At 34.7% G+C, this 21,228-nt stretch overlaps 1 protein-coding gene across 4 annotated transcripts in view; it reads left to right on the top strand.

Annotated features, from left to right (window-relative positions):
* STPG2 (sperm tail PG-rich repeat containing 2) overlaps positions 1 to 21,228 on the top strand; it is a 506,065-nt gene that overhangs the window by 28,701 nt on the left and 456,136 nt on the right. For all 4 annotated transcript variants that reach the window (XM_077762315.1, XM_077762314.1, XM_077762317.1 and 1 more), the window contains one exon: positions 1,099 to 1,210. In XM_077762315.1, the coding sequence (XP_077618441.1) occupies positions 1,099 to 1,210 (112 nt within the window). The remainder of the gene's footprint in view (positions 1 to 1,098; positions 1,211 to 21,228) is intronic.

The following is a 21,228-nucleotide window of genomic DNA, read 5'->3' as shown; positions in this document are numbered from 1 at the left end:
TTTTCCTACAGTAAGGCCTTAGATGTGGGTACATGGAAGAGAAAATTGAGTAACAATACTATGTTGTCCTTAGAACATGTCATCAGTTTTCATCATTAAAATTTTTAAACAGGGTCCAGCTTGTCTGCCTGATTCTCTTTTCCTCATAGAATGAGTTTTCTTCTAAGAAGTCTCACAGTGATTACCTATCTAATTAGTTTCCTAGACAGATTTAGACTCATCTATATGCCAGTGGTGGATGTAGCTTAGACTCTCTTGCTTGGACTCCCTTGCTGATGTTCATTCAATAAACATTGTTTGAATGCTTGCTATGTGCTAGTACTAAACATAGTAACTGAAACTAAAAAGAATAAAACATGGTTCTGGTTCTGGGGAATTTATACCTATTCTCTTTTCTTTTCATTTTTTTCACTCTTCTAATATGAGAGGTACATCTTGTATTTGTATTCTTTAGCAGTTACATGAGAACTTTAATACGTATATTTAGCTTAATGGGGTCTAAACTCTATCTTTGTCATTCTTTCAAACAAAATAAAATCTATGAAATGTTCTAACTAACTCTGCTCATCTCCTGACATATGCTTTTGTTATTCAGTATTCTAATCTTGTCTTTTTTCTCCCAGTTTGGCTGGTTTGCTTATCTCTCTGTTTAGTTTGTTTGCTTACTTTCTCGTCAGTTTTAGTGAGGTTTAATTAACATGAAGCAAATTAAACTTTTTTAAGGTATGTAGTTTTCTGATGATTGTTTTCTTTCCATCTCATTACACTTCTGACTAAATACTTCAGGCATAACCAGGACTCCATCTAACCATGTTATTTTTCGAGAAAGAGGTGGGGGGCAGAGAGAGAGATAGAGGGACAGAAGATCTGAAGTGGGTTCTGTGCTGGCAGCAGAGAGCCTGATTCAGGGCTCAAACTCATGTACTGCAAGATCATGACCTTAGCTGAAATTAGGTGCTTAACTGACTGAGCCACCCAGGCTCCCCATTATTGCATACTTTTTAAGCAGGAAACGTTAGTGTAAAAATATTTTCCTTGCTTAAATAATTATATATTTGAAGTGGAGAGTTCCTCAATTTCTTTCTGAATTTTCTAAAGGAAAAAGACACCACATTATGAAAATATTAATATCAAGAAAGATCAACAGCAAAATTATTGCTCATATCTCCCACGATTTTATGAAGTAATAATATTGCAAGAGGAAAAAAAGGTAAGTTGAAATGTACATAGTTCATCTACTGCCTATATTTTAAAGTCATTGACTCTTATAATTACAAGGTTAGAGTACTCTTTGGATCTACTGTGCCTAGTAGTTAGTTGTTACTCAGTAACAACTATGCTTAAAATCTCCATCAAGTGGTTACCATCTCTGCTTGAATACTTCTTGTGATAAAGAACTCATTAGCTTTAAGGTTTATTGTTTGAGTAATGGACAACTCTGTTTCTTACAATTTCCTTCTTTAAAAATTTTTTTTTAATGTTTTATTTATTTCTGATAGAGCGAGAGCGAGAGCTAGAGAGACAGCGTGAACAGGGGAGGGTCAGAGAGAGAGGGAGACACAGAATCTGAAACAGGCTCCAGGCTCTGAGCTGGCTTTCAGCACAGAGCCTGACGCGGGGCCTGAATTCACGAACCGTGAGATCATGACCTGAGCCGAAGTCGGATGCTTAACCAACTGAGCCATCCAGGTGCCCCAGTAAAGATAGTATGTAAATTGCTTGAATTCTAATGTGAAAGTCAATAGTTCAAAATATATATAAAAAAAAAATTTTTTTTTAGAGAGAGACAGTGTGAGCCAGGGAGGGACAGAGAGAGGGACAGAATCTGAAGCAGGCTCCAGGCTCTGAGCTACCAGCATGGAGCCAGACGCAGCTCAAACCCATGAAATGCCAAGATCATAACCTGAGCCAGAGTCAGGCACTCAACTGACTGAGCCATCCAGGTGCCCCAGTAAAAATATTTTTTAATGGCACACGATTTAAAAAGAAGCAAACTGTCTATAAGAACACAAACTGTATGTGCATTTGGAGCTAATAAAAGGTTAGTGTTTTTGTATATGATTAAAGTTAAATTAAAATGGAAGGTCATAATTATAAGATATTTTGTAGAACTCTTGAGGTAACCATGATAAAAACCTATAACAGGTACACAAAAGATGAGAAGAAAATAAACAAATCACTACAAGAAATTATCCAGTAAGAAAGGAGCACAACAGTAGAAAAGACAAAACCATTATTAGGCACAAAGAAAACAATTCTGAAAAATGACAATAATAAATTCCTCACTTATCAATAATTATCTTAAATATAAATACATTAAATTCACCAATCAAAAGGCCTGTAGTGCCTGAATATATTTAAAAAACAAGATCCAGTGATATGTTGTCTATGGGACACACTTTAGAATTAAAGATACACATAGGCCAAAGGTGAAGGAATGATAAATGATGTTTCATGCAAATGATGATCAAAAGAAAGCAGGGTTGGTTATATGTATGTCAGAAACAAATAGAATTCAAGTTTAAAACTATCTCTAGTGACAAAGAAGGTCAGTATATAATGATCAAAGGGTCACTTCAACAGAAAGGTATAAAAATTATATATGCACTCAATGTCAGTATACTTAAACATGTAAAGCAAATATTGACATATCTTAAGACAGAAATTGACAGCAATACAAAATAGTAGGGGATTACAGTACTCCACTTTCAATAATGGATAGAACATCCAGACAGAAAATCAGTACAGAAATATTTGACTTGAACAACATTATAGACCAAATTGATCTAACTGACCTATGAAGAAATTTCCACCCAAGAGCAAAATATACATTCTACTTAAAGGTACACTGAACATTCTGCAGCATAGATATCATGGAAGGTCACAAAACAAGTCTTAAGAATTTTAAGAACATCAAAAGCATTCTAAGTATCTTTTCTGACCACAGATTAAAAATAAAAATCAGCAGTAGGAAGAAAATGGGTAAATGTACAAATACGTGGAAGGTAAACAACAGTCTCTTAAAAATCATTGGGTCAAACAAGTGTCTGTTGATGGATGGATAAAGATGATGTGTTGTATATATACAATGGGATATTACTCAGCCGTAAAAAGAACAAAATCTTGCCATTTGCAACAGCATAGATGGAGCTAGAAAGTATATGCCAAGTGAAATTAAGTCAGAGAAAGACAAATACCATGTGATTTCACTTAGATGTGGAATTTAAGAAATAAAACAAAAAAACACAAACAAAAACACACACACTCATATACAGAGAACAAACTGGTGGTTTCCAGAAAGGAGGTGGGTAGGGGAATGGGTGACATAGATAAAGGTGATTGGGAGTATACTTATCTTTAAAAAAATTTTTTAAATGTTTATTTATATTTGAGAGAGAGAACGCTTGTGCATGTACACAAGTCAGGGAGGGCCAGAGAGAGACTGGGACAGAATAAGAAGCAGGCTCCAAGCTCTGAGCCTTCAGCATAGAGCACAATGTGTGGCTTGAACCCATGACCTATGAGGTCATGACCTGAGCCAAAGTTGGATGCTATACCCACAGCCACCTAGGCACCCCATGAGTACACTTATTTTGATGAACGTTGAGAAATGCATAGCATTGTTGGATTACATTGTCACCTGAAAGTAATCGTAATACTGTATGTTAATTATACTTGCATAAAAAACTAGTCATTTAAAAATATGAGAAGGAAAAATAAAAGGAAAAAAAATCATTGGGTCAAAGATGAAATCAAAAGGAAAATTTAAAAGGTATTTTGGAACAAACAAAATACAACATACCAAAACTATGGCGGCAACAAAAGCAGTTCTCAGGGATGTTTTAGTGAATAATACATATGTGAGAACAGAAGAAAGATCTTAAACAACCTAACTTTACACCACTGGGAGCTAAAAAAATAACAAAGTAAGCCCAAATTAGCTGAAGGGAGGAAATGATTAAGGTTAGAGCAGAAATGAGTCAAATGGAGAACAACAAAGAACAAAACTAAGAGTTGTGTTTTAAAAGATAAAATTGACAAACTGTTGGAGTAAGAAAAAGACAGAAAAGACTCAAATAAAATCAGTTGAAAGAGTAGATATTACAATGGATGCCTGAGAAATAAAGCAGATTGTAAGAGACTATTATGAACAACTATACACCAACACTGGACAGCCTACAAGAAATGAATAAATTCCTAGAAACATACAACCTAGCAAAACTGAATCAGGAAAAAGTAGAAAGTCTGAACAGACCAATAACAAGGAGACTTACTTGGTAATAAAAAAATTTCCCAACAAAGAAAAGCCCAGGACCCATTTTATGAGATTAGTTAGCATCACTCTGATACTCTAACCAGGCAGACACTCCAAGAAAAGAAACTATAGGCCAATATTCCTGATGAACATTGTTGTAAAAATCCTTAATAAAGTATTGGCAGTTAAGTAAAAAATTTAACAGCACATTTAAAGGATCATATACTATGGCCAAGTGTGATTTATCCCAGGGATACAAAGATAGTTCAACACACACAACATGTTAAACAGCTTAACAAAATAGAAGGAAAAAAAAACAAACCATGTGATATTTCAGTAGATGCAGAAAAACCATTTGATAAAGTTCAACACTTATTCATGATTGAAACTCTGAACAAAAGAGATATGGAAGGATCTAACATCAACAGAAAAAATGAAAATGGTAACTATCTTAGTTGATGGATATATATGTGTATATACATTAATTAGCTTGAATATAGTGATTGTTTCACTATATTTATATATCAAATGATTAAATGGGACACCTTAAATATATACCACTATCATTATCTTGTATTTTTCATTTGCATCTATTGTAAATTAAATGCTAAAATATGATATCAGTATTATCCTGTGGTATATCACTGTTATTTGCTATACATGGAAAAACTGTAAAAGATAAAGAATGGTTATAATACAAGCCTTGGTGAGTTGGGGGAGTGGATGGTAGAAAATGTGAACACTTATAATGAGTTGTAAGGCCACAAGTCTAAACGTCTAAACCAAACTGACTCCATGACAGGCTTTAAGTTTCCCCTCTAAACTAGAAGGCCTGAGTTTCGGCTTCCTGGAAACTATCAGGTAGTTACACATTGCCCAAAGCAGGAGAAACCACCCTTGCAACACCCAATCAAGAAAGGCCATCGACCACCCTCCACGTTGTTAAGGGAGAGGCCTGGAGATAGAAACTATAGATAGGACCCTGTTACCTAATGTTAAAGTTAACCTGTTAGTTGCCGAACAAGACCCTAGGCTTGCTCTGTGATTGGTTGAATTTAAAGATACTCTAAATGTTGTAATTGGATCCCGCCAAAAGTAACGAATACTCTAGACAATGTGTATGGTCAAACCTGCTGTCAATGATGTTGAATAATTATGATTGGATCACTGTTTCCATGTCACGACTTCTGTAACTCCCCCGTCTCAAACCCCATAAAAACCCTACTCTGCCCTTGTTCGGGGCTGTCAGCACGGATCCATGTGCTGGTGAAGTCTGTGAGCCCGCCCTCGAGCCCGTAATAAAGCCCTTTGCCTTTGCATGCGTGACTCGGTCTCCCTGGTGGTCTCTGGTCGGTGAGGATACTGCGATCTGGATATAACAGAGTTGAAGATTTAATTGCTGCGTGGTGTGTCCTTTTCTAGTGAAATCTAATGTATAGTTTAAATTTGACCATATTTCAGGGTAAGCTAATTCTAATTGTGTATATACTTGTAAGTACAAATTTTAAACAAAATATTGTTTTTACCTAGTGGCTTATCTGTTCTAACTATATGCAGTTAGCTTCTTTTTCCTTTAAAAATAAACTCTGAAAACAATTTTGATAAACTAAGAATATTGAGGAATCTAGGGGCATTTATAATGAAAGCAGATAATATGAATGTAGAGATATTTTCTACATATTTAATATAAAACTAATAAATGTTTTGTTCAAAATGAAGATTTTTTTTGCAACTTTTTCCATGAGAGTATCTTGACCTAGATAATAATAATAAAATAATAAAATCTTAAGAATAACTTTAAATTTCTTTGTCCTATAAATGGTAAAAAGAATAAGAAATTAAGTTGAAGTATTTGAAAATAGGATCTTAATTGTACTTGGCATTTCTCAGTGCTGTTTTTGTCATAGCACGTATTTGTTTCCGAGATTTCCAAAATACTGTTTCTGAAAAATTTTTAATTTACAGTTGGAGGTAATAAGATGGCTTACCTAATGCTAAATGGTAATTTCTCAATGATTATTAGGCTGGATTGGGCTCATAACATAGTTTGCTGACTCCTGAATGAAAGATATTGAGGTGCATAGCATATAGATTTATTGATTTAGTTTAGATGACATATCATTTTGGCGACATATGTAAAACATACTCTTTAGAAGTGAGGGAGGAAGGTCTTCAGCACTTGAGAAGAATGAATACACACTATGGAGGATGCAATCAGGAGTTAAATTGAGGTAAAATAGTTCCAGGTCAACAGAAAAAGGTCCCATTTGATAGCGGTCAACAAAAGCTTGTTTCTATGGAGGCAAGAGTGGGGATTTATATTATATGGCTATACATTGTTGGAGATTGTAGCTGTAAATACGGTGACATGGGGAGAATTTGAGAGAATCAGGATTTTCAAGGCCAGAATGGCTAACCATGGAATCAAGCCTATATGGAGGGATAAAGTAAATCAGAAGGGGCTTGATGGACTGTAAGAATAGGGCAAAGTTGAGAATTGGGAAATAAAAATGAGGGTAAATAGGAGGCAGGTAGGATAGAGGAAATAGAAGCTAAATGATAGTTGCCACTCAGGGTACAAAGAGTTCAGTTTCATGGAGAAGAAAACTGACAAAACCTTGAGTGTGTTGTCCTGTTGTGATCTTGTTAAATTACCATCTGTTAAGTAGAGCCCTGGGGTGTTGAATGGTGAGCCTTGTTTCAACAAAACACCACAATGAAACTGAAATAGAAGCTGATTACTCACAGGTGGTGGCAGAGTTACAGGGCATGCTTCAGGGATCTTGTGGTGAGGTCAAGGCAGGGTGCAAGCAGAGAGCATGGTAGAACTTCCGGGGCATATACCTTTATTCAGGTCCATGAGTGTAATGCTTTGGGGTTCCTGGGCTAAATTTGGATTGGTCAATTCAGACCTAAAAAAGTGGAGTTTTGGTAAGGTTCAAGGGAATCTCATCTAAAGGCTAGACAAAGAGAAGGTCCTGGGAGTGAGTGAATGCATTTCACAAGGGCTGTTGGGGGAATCATATCAGAGATTTACATTTACTTGTGATTCTGTAGTCTTTTGTCTAGGGCAAGCCCTTAAGGGAGGGGCAGGTGTCAGTTCAAAGCCCCTACGGGCTGCCTGGCCACAAAAAAAAAAAAAAAAAAAAAGGTGCTGAATTAGCAATATGGAGTAGTTTAAGCTAAACTCTCAACATGTGAATGAAGATTGAATGAACCCTATAGTTTTCCACTTTTCCTAGCTGCCCTCTAGGATATGATGCATAGATTCTCTTTGAATTACAAACCCATCTGGGATAGATCAGTCCTTCCTACCCATCAATTTAGCACTTAGGATGGGGAAATGTAGGGCTTAGGGCCCATTCTCAAGCACGCATATCCATGATCTTTTGCTTTTCTTTCTATTCCTTTACTTGTGAGATCTTTCTCTTAGGCAAGGAGAGAAAATGCATGGAAAAATGGCCTCTCTGGTAGTATTTTCTTTTTTTTTTTTCTTAATGGTTGCTCTCTGACTTTAGTTAATTCCAGGGAAATGAGTCTTATTCTGTCATTACTTTTATAGTCTTAGCTGCTCAAATGCAGATTAATAGAAATGAGAATATAGAGAGGGATTTTGGTAGTGGAGTACTGCAGAATTTTCAATAGACTGGAGAAATATCTTAATCTTGGGGGGCCAGGGATGGGAAAAAGAAGAAGAAGGAGTGACCAGCTTTAAAAATGCTAGGAAATAACAGTTTGGAATACTCCCACACAGTAAGAGCAGTTGCAGCAAGTACAGTATGACTTGGAAAAGTTGGTAAATTTGGTGTGGAGTAAGCTGACTAGCTTCATTCTACTTTTTGTTTCTTTAAATTCAGCTGATGCACTGACTCCTACAATAGATGGTACCTAAAATTTAGTTGTAGGTAGTGATTCTTTGAAACTTGGAGTGCCCTTTACTTATATGGAGCCCATTGCTCTTTGTCTGGTTTTCCTGGATCTCACTCAGATTTTGGGCTTGTATTTACACATTCGTACTGCTCTTTTTGGCTTATTAGACTTCACCTTGCCTCTGTGGTTTTCATGTTTTCACATCTTCACAAATTTCTTTCTCTGAACTCTCTGGGTCTGGCTAATCCAGGGCATTCCTTCCCTTCCCTTCATTGTAAGGGAAATTAACACACATTCTAGAAGAGGGGGTATAGTCTTATTAGATTCCTTTCTCAACATGTTCATCTCTTTTTTCCCCATGTCATGCAAAGTTTATTTGAAAATGCACTGTTTTTAAATTTAGAAGTTTGCTTTGTTTTTGAAAAACCACTCTTTTGAGATATAATTTACATATAATTCATCCATTTAAAGTACGTAGTTGAATGGTTTAGTGTATTCACAGAGTTGTGCAACCATCACCACAATCAATTTTAGAGTATTTAACTCTCCCCAGTTAGCAGTCATTCCCATTTTATCCCTGTTCTGCCAGCTGTAGGCAGTCACTAATCTCTTTCTGTCTCTGTAGATTTACCTATCGGGACATTTAATGTAAATAGAATCATACAATATTCACCCTTTTGTGACTTCTTTCTTTTACTTGGCATAGTATTTTCCATGTTGTAGCATGTATCAAGATTTCATTTTTTTATAGCTGAATAATATTCCATTATATGTTTATAACACATTTTGTTGATAGACACTTGTGTTGTTTATACCTTTTGGTTAAGAATAAAATAATAAGTATAATACTGTGCTAAATAAAGTCATAAGAATGAGCATAAGAAGAATTCTGCTATGAACATTTGTATATAAGTCTTTGTGTGGGCATATGTTTTCATTTATCTGGGATATATACCTGGAAGTGAAATTTTTGGATAATATCATAATTCTTATGTTTTAGCTTTTTGTGGAACTGTTTTTACAAGCGCTGAACTATTTTACGTGAGTGCACACGTTGCACAGTAGAAGTTGAGTGCACAGTTGAAGGTTTCAATTTCAACTCGTCTCTGCAATGCTTGCTATTGTTTGTCTTTCTGGTTGTAGCCATCCTAGTTGGTGTGGAGTGGTATATCATTGTGGCTTTGATTTGCATTTCACTAGAGACTATTGATGTTGAGTATATTTTCATGTACTTTTGGCCATTTGTATATCTTCTTCAGAAAAGTGTCTAGTTAGAGTCTTTGCCCTTTGTATTTATTTAAAAATTTTTTTTAATGTTTTATTTATTTCTGAGAGAGAGAGAGAGAGAGACAGCGAGACAGCGAGACAGCGAGACAGCGTGAGCAGGGGAGGGAATGAGAGGGAAATACAGAATCTGAAACAGGCTCCAAGGCTCTGAGCTAGCTGTCGGCACAGAGCCGGACATGGGCTTGAACCCATGAACCATGAGATCGTGACGTGAGCTGAAGTTGGACACTTAACCGACTGAGCCACCCAGGTGCCCCGAGTCTTTGCCAGTTTTAAAATGGATTGTATGGGAGTTCCTGGGTGGCTCAGTTGGTTAAGTGTCCCAACTTCAGCTCAGCTCACCCACAAACTGTGGGTTCCAGTCCCGCATCGGGTTCTGTGCTGAAATCTCAGAGCCTGGAGCCAGCTTCAGATTCTGTGTTTCCTTTCTCTCTCTGCCCCTCCCTTACTTGTGTTCTGTCTCTCTGTCTCAAAAATAAATAAAATAAAAAAAATTAAAAAAAATAATAAAATGGATTGTCTGTTTTTATTATTGACTTATAAGAATTCTGTAAATTTGATTTGCCTTTTTTCTGGATTTATGGTTAATTTGAATAACATTATTTCTTATATGTGACATCTTTAAAAAGATTGTTTATCTTATGTCCCCAATTAAACCATTATTTTTGGGAGATGATAATCTTTCATTCTACTTGTTTTTTGATATAAAACTATAGTTAGTGGAGTGAGGATAATATTAATACATTTTGGATAAATTGATTATAGATCTGAAAAAATGAGTTTTATTTATTTTTAAAAATATTTATTTTCATATAGAAAGCACATCCATGTGCATGAGTTAGGGAGGGAGCAGAGAGAGAGGGAGAGAGAGAATCCCAAGCAGGCTTTGCACTGTCAACATGGGGCTTGATCCCATAAACCGAGAGATCATGGCCTAAGCCAAAATCAAGAGTCGAACTCTCAACAGACTGAGCTACCCAGGTGCCCCAAGCAGTTTTATTTAAAATTTGAACTTAGACCAATAATTCTTAGGTTTTATCTCTCCTCCCATTTATCCTACTGTCCAGGAAGAATAATTTTAAAACAGTAAAATAATTAAACAGATACATATCCTAGTGTCTTTGGATTTAAGCATTTTCTGATGGTACAAAAAAATATGAGTATAATATTTTAATAAATGTGAGTTTTTGAAAATTTATAACATCCTTGAGATCTGTTTAATTCTGTTATGTATACAGTGTTGTATCAGTACATCTTTTGAATATATTGTGGAGTTCTATTCTACTGAGAACTTCTGTTAAAAAAAACAAATATTAACTATTATTTAACCTGAATATTTTCCACAAGAATCTTTCTTGCTTTTGGCAATGTATCTTCCGTAACATTAATGAAATCCTTAGTAGAAAGACATTAAATAATAGTTTCTATTGAAGTTCTTTGATTTGTAATGCAAAATTCATGAAGTTGCTATAATAACTTCTCATCTATTAAAAACTGAGCAAAATTTCACTAGGTGGCGCCAATATTTTGGATTTTTATGGGCATAAAACTACTTATTCATTAAAACACATGTTCCGTTATGTGGCAAGATATGAAAATTTGCTTTGTAGTTCTGAGAATACCTAAATTGGAAAGTTCAGTTTTTTGTAAGTTCTGCCAAATGGAAATAACTTAGCAGCATGTATTTTAAAATGTTACTTAAATTCTGGTTGCAAACTAAGTTAAAAAGTTATCATTTAATTTATATATACAAAGTTATGAAAACTGTTAGAATTTTACAAGTTATAGTTAAAAGGTGTAGTTTCTAAACTAGGTTTTTCTCTGGATTGGTAGAGTACTTAAAGATAATTTATTAATAGTAAGTAAGATCTTAAGTAGATTTCAAGAAGAAAGGTATAGTTTCAAGTAAGTAAAAGTATGCTTAAAAACATTAATAATGATTATTTTTTGAAGCCTGTCATTATTACTAATGGCTTTCTCTTATGGGTGGATTGTTCCATTATTTGTGATGCAAAAATTTTACCTTTTCACTTACTATTGCTAGTCTTAAATATTTATTAAATTACCTGATTGGTTGGCATTATAACAGGTACTTGGGATTTTATTGCAGTTAGTCATATGTAGTGGTGGCCTTGAAAGAACTTAAATTTGACGATAAACAAAGACTTAGGAAGTCTTGCACACAATTCAATGTGTTTTTCTCCCCTAAACACAAATTAGTGGTTTGTGTAATGGCTACTGTGTCTAAAAGTTGGAGTGCTAACTTTTTTTATTTTCTAAGATAACTTTTCCAGTTTTTAAATTATGGGTTTTAAAGAGGAAAGAAAAGGTGTCAAGATGGGAGAAAAGGGTTGAATTATTGAAAGACAAATGGACAAAATTATATGTGAGAAAAGGAGTGAGGAAGAAGTTTGGAAACATTTATTTATTGCTCACAGTGGTTATTTATCCTTTGGAAGAACATCTGATATTTTCAGGTCTAATAATAAAATAATTTGTACTGTTATTAGTGACTTTAATATACTGAAGTCATGCTCATTCATGGTAAAATTTTAAGAACTATATAAAATAAATAAAACATTCTTAGATGTATTAATGATTTAGTGTTGAAGAGTTCACGCTTTAGAATCACACTTCAAATTCTTACTAGACTAGTTGTGTGATCTTGGACAAGTTTTTTTTTTTTCGCCATTTTAAGTTTAAGTATTTTTCCTTCTAAATTTCTAAAAGGTAAATAATAATACCTACAAAAAGCTTGTGAGAATCCAATGACATGTAATTATACACACACACAAATTGCTTAACATGGAGTGTCTGACATTTGTTAACACTCACTAAGTGAACATATTGCTATCACTCATTTAATGAATATTTGCTGAATACCTACTCCATGGTGTGGATAGAAAGATGATGAATAATACAGAGGTTCTTAAATAATACAGACACTTTGATGGAAGATACAAATATGTAAAAAATTTTGCAATAATATATCAGTTACAGTGGGACTTCAGAGAAACATTGATTATTCTTGGAGGATGGCAGAAGTCAGGAAAGTTATTTCAAAGTATGTTTGGGTTGTATTTCAAAGGATGGGCAGTTATTTGGATGGAATATAACATTGCAGGCAAAGAGAATGAGCAAAGCCATGAACATTTGAGAAAACCTTTTTTTTTAACTCTATAGGTGATGATGAACCAGTAAATATATTAAGCAGGAAATTCATAACAGTTTTGCGATTTTAGAAAAGTAGGACAGTTAGCTGTGTGTCAAGTGTATGGGATGTAGGGAAAGGGAGAGAAGAAATCATGAGGTGATGCATAGTGATTGACATAGTGAATTCCTTTATTAAGGTAGTGAAATGAGTAGTGCTTGGTGGCTCAGTCAGTTAAGTGTCTTGACTCTTGATTTCTGCTCAAGTCATGATCTCACGGTTTTGTGAGTTAGTGCCCCACATTGGGCTCTGCGCTGGTGGTATGAAGCCTGCTTGGGTTTCTCTTTCTCCCCCTGTCTCTCTGCTCCTCCTCTGCTTGCTCTCTTACTCTATCAAAATAAATAAATAAACTAAAAAAACCCAAAACATTGTTTTAAAAAAATAAAGATAACTGAAAAGAATCCATTGAACGTTGTAGATAGACTTAAGAAGAGGATCTTGTGAATATAGGTTGCTCACTCTTTTAGGGAGTTTGCCTAACGTGGAAGGCTGAGAGATAAGCTCTTATTGAATAGTTAGAGTTTTGTTTTTGTTTTTGTTTTCCCAAAGGAGAGACTTTATGGTTCTTGCCATTACAATTTTCTGCATGTGTTATTTACCTTTTGTAATTTAGGATTCTTGCCAAAGTAAGAGCTAACTTAATGATTTTAAGTAACCTGATAATTAAGTTATTAATATTTCTATTTAAAAAGCATTTATTGAAGTAAGTAATGTTTGGTTAGCATTATACTAGTTACCATATGACTTCAGATATTAAAACTTATTTTCCTTCTAATTGGAGACACAAATCACATATATGAAATTAGAGAAAATACATGGTGTCTCCCCTGACATGAATGAATGAATGGATGAATGAAAGACATAAATCTATGAGGATTAAAAATAGAGTATATGTGAAATATAGGGATATGCTAGATGAAATGGGCTTTAGTACTTCTTATGACATACAAACCTGTTATAATCTGACCTTTAACTACTTCTCCAAAAATGCACATTTCACAGTTCTTCTCTATGTATTCTTCTCTACATATTTTAGTCATACAGAACTACTGTCATTTTTTCAGGCTTACCATTCTTGCTCCTCATTCCATCCTCTCTCCCACTGCGTAAGCTAGTCTTTTCTCTGGAATAACCCCCTTTTCTTTCATGTGGTTGACTTCCACTCATTCTTTGAGATTTAATAGCTGATAGTCTATACATACCTCAATCATAGCATTTATCATGCTTTATAATATCATTGTCTGCCACCAGACCATGGCATTCTCGAGGTCAGGGATATGTCTTATTGATTTTAAATCCCTAACACATGGTAGATTAAAAAAATTATTGAGTGAAGGAATAAAATTACACTGAACTAGCTCCTAAAGGAATTATTGGACAACAGATTGATGGACAGTAGCAAATGAGGACATTTTGGGTAGAAGTAGAAAACAGGCATGTGTGTAGCTGGCAGAGTAATCTAGCTGGCCAATGAGATTATTTCAGTACTGAGAGAGCCCTGAAGATGGAAGTAATGGAGGGCTTTTAATGCTGGCTAGAAATGTCCAGATTCCATATAAATTAAAATAGTCGTTTTTAAGTAGGAGGATGTAGAAACATTTTTCAGTTTGTTTATTTTGACAGTTGCTCATTTTACAGAACTCCCTTGTTTAAGTTTCATCCATTCCTGAAAACATATTGGATAGTAAATTTTTGGGTATCAGGAATCTGTATTCTGTTATTTTAAGGATAAAAAATAATAATCTGTTTCATTCAAAATGCTACATCAATTTCCCAAAGAAAAAGCACTTAAACATCTACATAATAATCACACAAGGATTTCTATAAGTCATTTAAAACACCAGTTACTTAAGTAAAAAAATTGTACTGAGCTCATTATTAAGTTTTTAGTCAATAATAATAATGCTGTATATCACATAACTTTTTATTTTGCAAAAAGCAAAATGTCAGTGTCAGTGTTCTGTAATGTCAATAAACAGTGAAATAATATATTATAGATGCTAAAAGTATATAATTGTCTGCATTGATTGTATCCTCAACCAAGTGGCAGAAGCAAAATCTGAGACCAGTGAAGTACTAAGCCTAGACTGCAAGGAAGGCATGGGAGGAGGTAGGAAGATAAGATCATTGCAATAACACACTCTTTATTTATTTGTTTGTTTGTTTATTTATTTATTTATTATGTTTTATTTATTTCTGACAGAGAGAGAGCGTGAGCAGGGGAGGGTCAGAGAGAGAGGGGGACACAGATTCCGAAGCAGGCTCTAGGCTCTGAGCTAACCGTCAGCACAGAGCTGGACAGGGGACTCCAAGCCACAAACCATATGATCATACCCTGATCCGAAGTAAGACGCTTAACTGACTGAGCCTCCCAGGCGCTGCACCGCCCCCCCACCCCCCTCCACTGCACTTTAAACAAAATCTCATCAGGACAATAGTTGAGATAAGACTGTGGCCCACCCTAAATTCTCTGCTCAGATTTGTGCAGGGCATATTTTTTGTTTGTATGCACTTGCAGAGTCATTATAGTAAGTTTCTATTTAAGTACTGAATTTTGGGTAAGATGTTTGGCAAGTCATTATTTAAGTATTTGGATTCAAATAGTAAGAGGTTGGACAATGGTACAGATCCATATTTAATTGTGTTCTTTTAAAAATGATTGAAATGCATTACTTTTATTGTGGACTTACAAGTTTTTTGATTTGTTAAATATATATGTTTATATATATATCGATTTAAAGGAATAAACACTGAAAAACGATAGCACCGCATTTGCTAGTTGTAGGCTGTTGTAGGCTGTTGCTAGTTGTAGGCTGTTGTTTCAAGGCTTTTCTTTAAAATGAAGAGTATCTCGGGGCACCTGGGTGGCTCAGTAGGGTAAGTGTTCAACTTCAGCTCAGGTCATGATCTTGCGGTTTGTGGGTTTGATCCCCGCTTCCAGGCTTCGGAGCCTGGAGCCTGCTTCAGATTCTGTCTCTCTCTCTCTTTCAAAAATAAATAAACATTTAAAAAACATCAAATGAAGAGTATCTCATAGTTGGTTGTGAGAATTAATTTCAACAGAGCATGAGATGTGCTTACTGTAGTGTTTATTATAGTGATAAATACATGAGAAAAATTTATTGTTTTCTCTAGTACTAAAAATATAACAAGTTTAAAGTCACAGTATGTGTAGAATTTTTGTTTTTGGTTATATACTACTAATATACACTCATTTAATTTATCTCAAACAGTTTTTAAGTTTACTTCTGTGTTACTTTAAACCATTGCTTACCCTTGCCTCCAAATTATTTTGTCCTTTTTTTCAAATTATTTTGTCTTTATACTAAAACAACATATATAAAAAGAACATGAGGGGTGCCTGGGTGGCTCAGTTGGTTAAGTGTCTGACTTTGGCTCAGGTCATGATCTCACAGTTCATGGGTTCGAGCCCCGTGCCGGGCTCTGTTATGAAGCTAGCTCAGAGCCCAGAGCCTGCTTCAGATTCTGTGTCTCCCTCTCTGTCTGACCCTCCCCTGCTCACACTGTCTCTCTCTCACTCTCAGAAATAAATAAAACATTAAAATAAATTAAAAGAACATGAGAACTGTAATAACCATTGATTATGATTGGTCCATTTGTGTTGATTTGATAATTTTAATACCTTTGATGAACCCAAGTACAGAATCATTCTCTTGTTTTCCCTCTTTTCTTTAATCTAATGAAATAAAACATTATGAGTGTCTACAACAAAGCTACTAGAACTAGGGAGTGTAGCAAGACTGTATGATAGCCAATATACAAAAATAAATTGCATTTCAATATTCTAGCATATAAAAATTAAAAATTTAGCAACTCTACTTCTAGATATTTATATAAGTGAGCATAATATTCAAATACATATACACCTATTTTCATAGCGATTTATTCTTATTATGACTATTCCCCAAAGTGGAAACAACTCAAATGTTCATCAGTAGGTGAATGGAAAATAGGTGCGTATTCATGCAATGTAATGCCACTTAGCAATAGAGAAAACAAGCTATAGAATGACTCATTCACAAAAACCTCATGTCAGGTCTCAAAAACATTCTTCTGAGTGAAAGAAAGCTATATTAAAAAATTACTGTATGCTTCCATTTATATAAAACACTAGAAAAAACAAATCCAGTGTAATAACAAAACAAATTAGTTGTTGCCTGTGGTCTGGGGTGGAAAGATTGGAAAGTAGTGCAAGAAAATTTTGGAGAAACATTCTATATCTTGATAATGGCTTTACAGTTTAATAGTTATAGAATTTATGGATCTGTCAAAACTCATTGGAATGTATATTTAAAGTGGGTATATTATATTACTTGTAAATTACTTTATAGTATATGTAAATTGTATGATGTATAGCTTACTGGAAGGTAAGCTGTGAGAGGGCAAGGATTTTTGTTTTTATTGTTCATTGTGGTATCTCCACTTCTTGGAACAGTCCTTGGTAACATGATGAATATTTGATGTATATTTGATGAATGATTGAAAAATCTGATAGATGTTTGAATTAAGCACACTACAAACATTTGCTTTTCAATATTTTTCCACAATCTTTTTCTACTTGTTAATGTTGGATATTTTTCTTATTATAATAAGTGTTTTTTTAATATTTTCTAAGAGTTTCTCTGAATAAAAAGATTAAACTCCACTAAAGATCAGCTTGGCCTGTTTACAGTAAAGGGAAATTTTTATCAATGTAATATTTACATCAGTGATTTGAAAAGGAACGATTCTGATAGTCTTAAATATTCTATAATAGTTAATTCTAATGTATCCTTATACCAGGTTTAAATTCACAGTTTTACTGTTTTCCAATGTTTAGTGTTTAAAAATCATTATTGCATGTGTGAGTTTTTTGATATGGAATGAGAGGAACTTGAAGAAGGCTAGTGGGGCTGGGTTCAGTGAGACAGGAAGATGGATGGTACAAGATGATATTTGGGAGACTGGGAGAAGTCAGGTTAGGCAAGGCTTTATAGGCCTTGGTAGGAAGTTTAGATTTTGTTCTTAGGGCAATAAAAGGTTTCATATAGGGGAGTAACATGATATTTCTACTGGAGGGACCCTAGAATGGAGAGGGCAAGAGTGGAAGATTATGGTAATAATGGCAATAGACATGGGATAGATTTATTCGGGGTACAGTTTGGATTGAGATAGGAGAAGGGCTTTGTAATGCTGATCTATGAACTCTGCACTTTACTGTATAGCCAGAGGAAGTCAATGAAGAGTTTATCAGGGAGTCACCTGATTAGATTCATTGAGGAAATGTTTGGCAATGTTAAGGGTGGACTTGAATAGGGGAGAGATGGGCAGAAGGGAAACCAAGTAGAAGTTTCTTATCACTATCAGAGAAATGTTCAGCGTATACTGATATTCAAAACTGACCCCATGGATAAAAGTATAACCAAGAGACTTAGAGTTTGATCAGTATGGTAGTTCCTCTATTTGTTTTTAATTTAGTGCCTTTAGTTTTAAATTTGGAAACACTAATTCCATGTCAACATTTTATCACCTGAGCATCATCACAGAACATCATTCACTTCCATACATTTTCTGCTTTGAGGACTTTGCAACCACTAAGAACTGAGCTAGAGGAAGTACCTGAAATATAGATAAGGAGGGCAGGGCAGGCTCAAAGCTAGCTGATTATCAGGTCTGAAGAGTGGGGTTAGATTGTAAGCAGGAAAGAGAGGAAACAGTGCAGAGTCTAGGAAGATCAATATTAAGTTAGTAAACATAATGAGAAGTAGCTGAGATAGAGTCAGAACAGAAATCTGAATAGTGTGAATATGTTGAGGCCCATTTTTATGCACTGCTGGCTGCATTTTTAAAAATAGTTTATTATTTATTTTAAAAGTTTATTTGTTTTTGAGAGAGAGAAAGAGCACAAGTTAGGGAGGGGGAGAGAGAGAGAGAGAAACAGAGAGAGAGAAACAGAGGATCTGAAGCAGATTCTGCACTGACAGCAGATAGCCCTATGCGGAGCTTGAACTCCTGAACTGCAAGATTATGACCTGAACTGAAGTTGGATGCTTAACAGACTGAGCCACCCAGGCACCCCAGTTTATTTATTTATTGAAAGGGAGACAGAGAGACAGATAGAGAGAGTGCTTGAGCAGGGGAGGGGCAGAGAGAGGGAGAGAGAGAATCCCAAACAGGCTCTGCACTGTCAAGCACAGGGCACTATGTGGGGCCCGATCTCATGAATCATGAGATCATGACTTGAGCCAAAATCAAGACTCAGATGCTTAACTCACTGAGCCACCCAGGCCCCCCAGGCTGCATGTTTTAAAGATGTGCTAGACTATGTATAGCCTTTCAAGTTAGACTGTATCATTTGCTAAGCTTGTACTTCACCTCCTTTTTTGAAAAGTGCAAACACACTAACATATTTTACAATGTTTCTAACTCCTGTTTATCATTTGGAATGGGCTTTCTTTGTTGATAGTCTGCTATACATGCATGCACTTGTATCTGTGTACACCTCTGTGCATAAATCTTTGGCCCATCCTCTTCACTGAGTAATTGGAAGGTATTTAAGATCTCCTGGGTCTTTTGGGATTGCAGATAGTCTTAAATTTAGACTCACTGATTTATCTAGAAATAATGTAGTTTATAATGACTTCAGACTTATGTGGATCATTATAAGGTTATCCTAGGACAACAAAAAGTTTCAATTTTGTTCTGACATTATACAAGCAAAATGAAAATATCTGCTACTCTTCTCTGTCATTAATGGCTTTGTTTTGGCAGCTCCAAGAAAGTGTACTTTTCTGGTCTGTAAATCCATCAGATACTCTATTACCCTAAGTCAGTTATAGCAGAAATAAGTCAGAATATCTGATTGTAATTAAGCTGGAATCCTACATACATCAGGATGGATCTTCATTCCTGGTGCGCTCTTGACATTGTATGCACATTCTATCACTAAACGTCATGAAGCTCATGCCCTACCTTAGTTAGCAAAGAAGGCAGAGATTGGTGGTGCAGGCAGCTGTGGTGTCTAGTGTGAGGAGGCACCTTATAGTTATTGTAGAGCAAAGGCCAAGACAGGTCTAAGTGGGCCATTCAAAGCAGTTTTAGACAAGAAAGAGACTTTCGTCAAGATTAGATTGCTCTTATATCTATTCCTTTGTTCTGATCCTCAAATGCTCTGTTTCTGATACTATCCCCTCCTTGCACTTTCTGCATCTACAACATTCTAAACCCTGTCAGTTAGATCACACACTAAACCTGCCAGTAAATTTGAGATTTTTACTAGATATGCTGCAGTTTTTTGGTTTTCATTTTTTGGAAAGATTATATGTGGTTTAGATTATTAAAACATTGTTAGGTTAGGAAACACGATATCGATCTCAAGTACTTGCCTATGAAAAAAGCCACAACCTTACATTTTTGCCTATGTGATTTTTCTTATATTTACTCATGGGTTTATTTTCTCTGGTATTAGACTTTGTTTCATATATCCATTATAGTTGAATAGATAACTCTCAGGTAAATTTTGTGTTGCTGTAAAACAAGATATGGTTACAGTGTAAATCAAGTAGAGCTCATTTTTAGCTTTAAAGCATGGGAAAAAAGACCATGGGGGTTATGAATTAGAATATATGAATGTGAAATTTCGCTCCATCTCTTATTATTAAGTGTGGATGTCAAGAAGTAACTTAATTTTTCTGAGACTTTTATTTATAAAATTGAACTTATAACTCCTACTTCACAAGGTTGTATAAGAAATGAGATAGTGCATGTGAAAGCACTTACTACACTTAAGGTGTTAGATATATTAATTGTTGCTTTTTGAAAAAAATCCATATTTACTTTTCTGATGTAACACTCTTAAGATTATTTGAATGAAGGAAGCAGCTATGTGCAGTTCATCTTTGTATACTGTTTTTTGAGGAGAGAAATTGTGATTTCTACATCACTGCCTTTATATGAATAAAGCTGCTGTATTTCATAATAGGATTATTCTGTTACTGTATTTAGAATTGTACTTTGACATTGCCTAATTTTACATATTTGAGTGGTCCTATTCTTTTTATTTAAAAAAATTCCATTGAATTTTTTAGTGAATTAATTTAGATTTGTCAGCCTAAAAGGAATACCCCTTCACTCCCAAAGTAGCCATCGGGTGGTATATTGGTGTGTATGTGTATGTTGTGTGTAGGTGTTCACATTTGTTAAGAATTGCCAGGTAATCTCAATGAAGCTCAATTGTGGTTCTAACACTAGTAAACTGATTTGCTGTAAGACTAAGTCGTCCATTTGTGACTTAAGCAACAACAAATTGTTTTAAACCTCTTTATATGAAGTGAAATTTATAACAAGATAGCTTATAAACTGTATAAACTCTTTCAAACTGAAATTTAAACAATTATTTTACATTAAATATTTCTCATCGTTTTATTTATACATAAAATGTACATTTTTTAAGTTGTATGTTTTCACTCTATGATTGTATATCTTTACTTTTTACATGTAAGAATTTTTCTAACAACCAAGTTATTGATGTATTAGATTTTTAAAAAATTCTTTATTTTAGAATAGAATTAGATTTAGAAAAGAGTTACAAGGATAGTATAGTTTC

Source organism: Crocuta crocuta, unplaced genomic scaffold (genome assembly GCF_008692635.1).
Source record: "Crocuta crocuta isolate KB4526 unplaced genomic scaffold, BGI_CrCroc_1.0 scaffold83, whole genome shotgun sequence".
Taxonomy (NCBI): Eukaryota; Metazoa; Chordata; class Mammalia; order Carnivora; family Hyaenidae; genus Crocuta; species Crocuta crocuta.
Note: the sequence above shows the minus strand (reverse complement) of the source record. Positions and strands in the feature narration are given on the sequence as shown.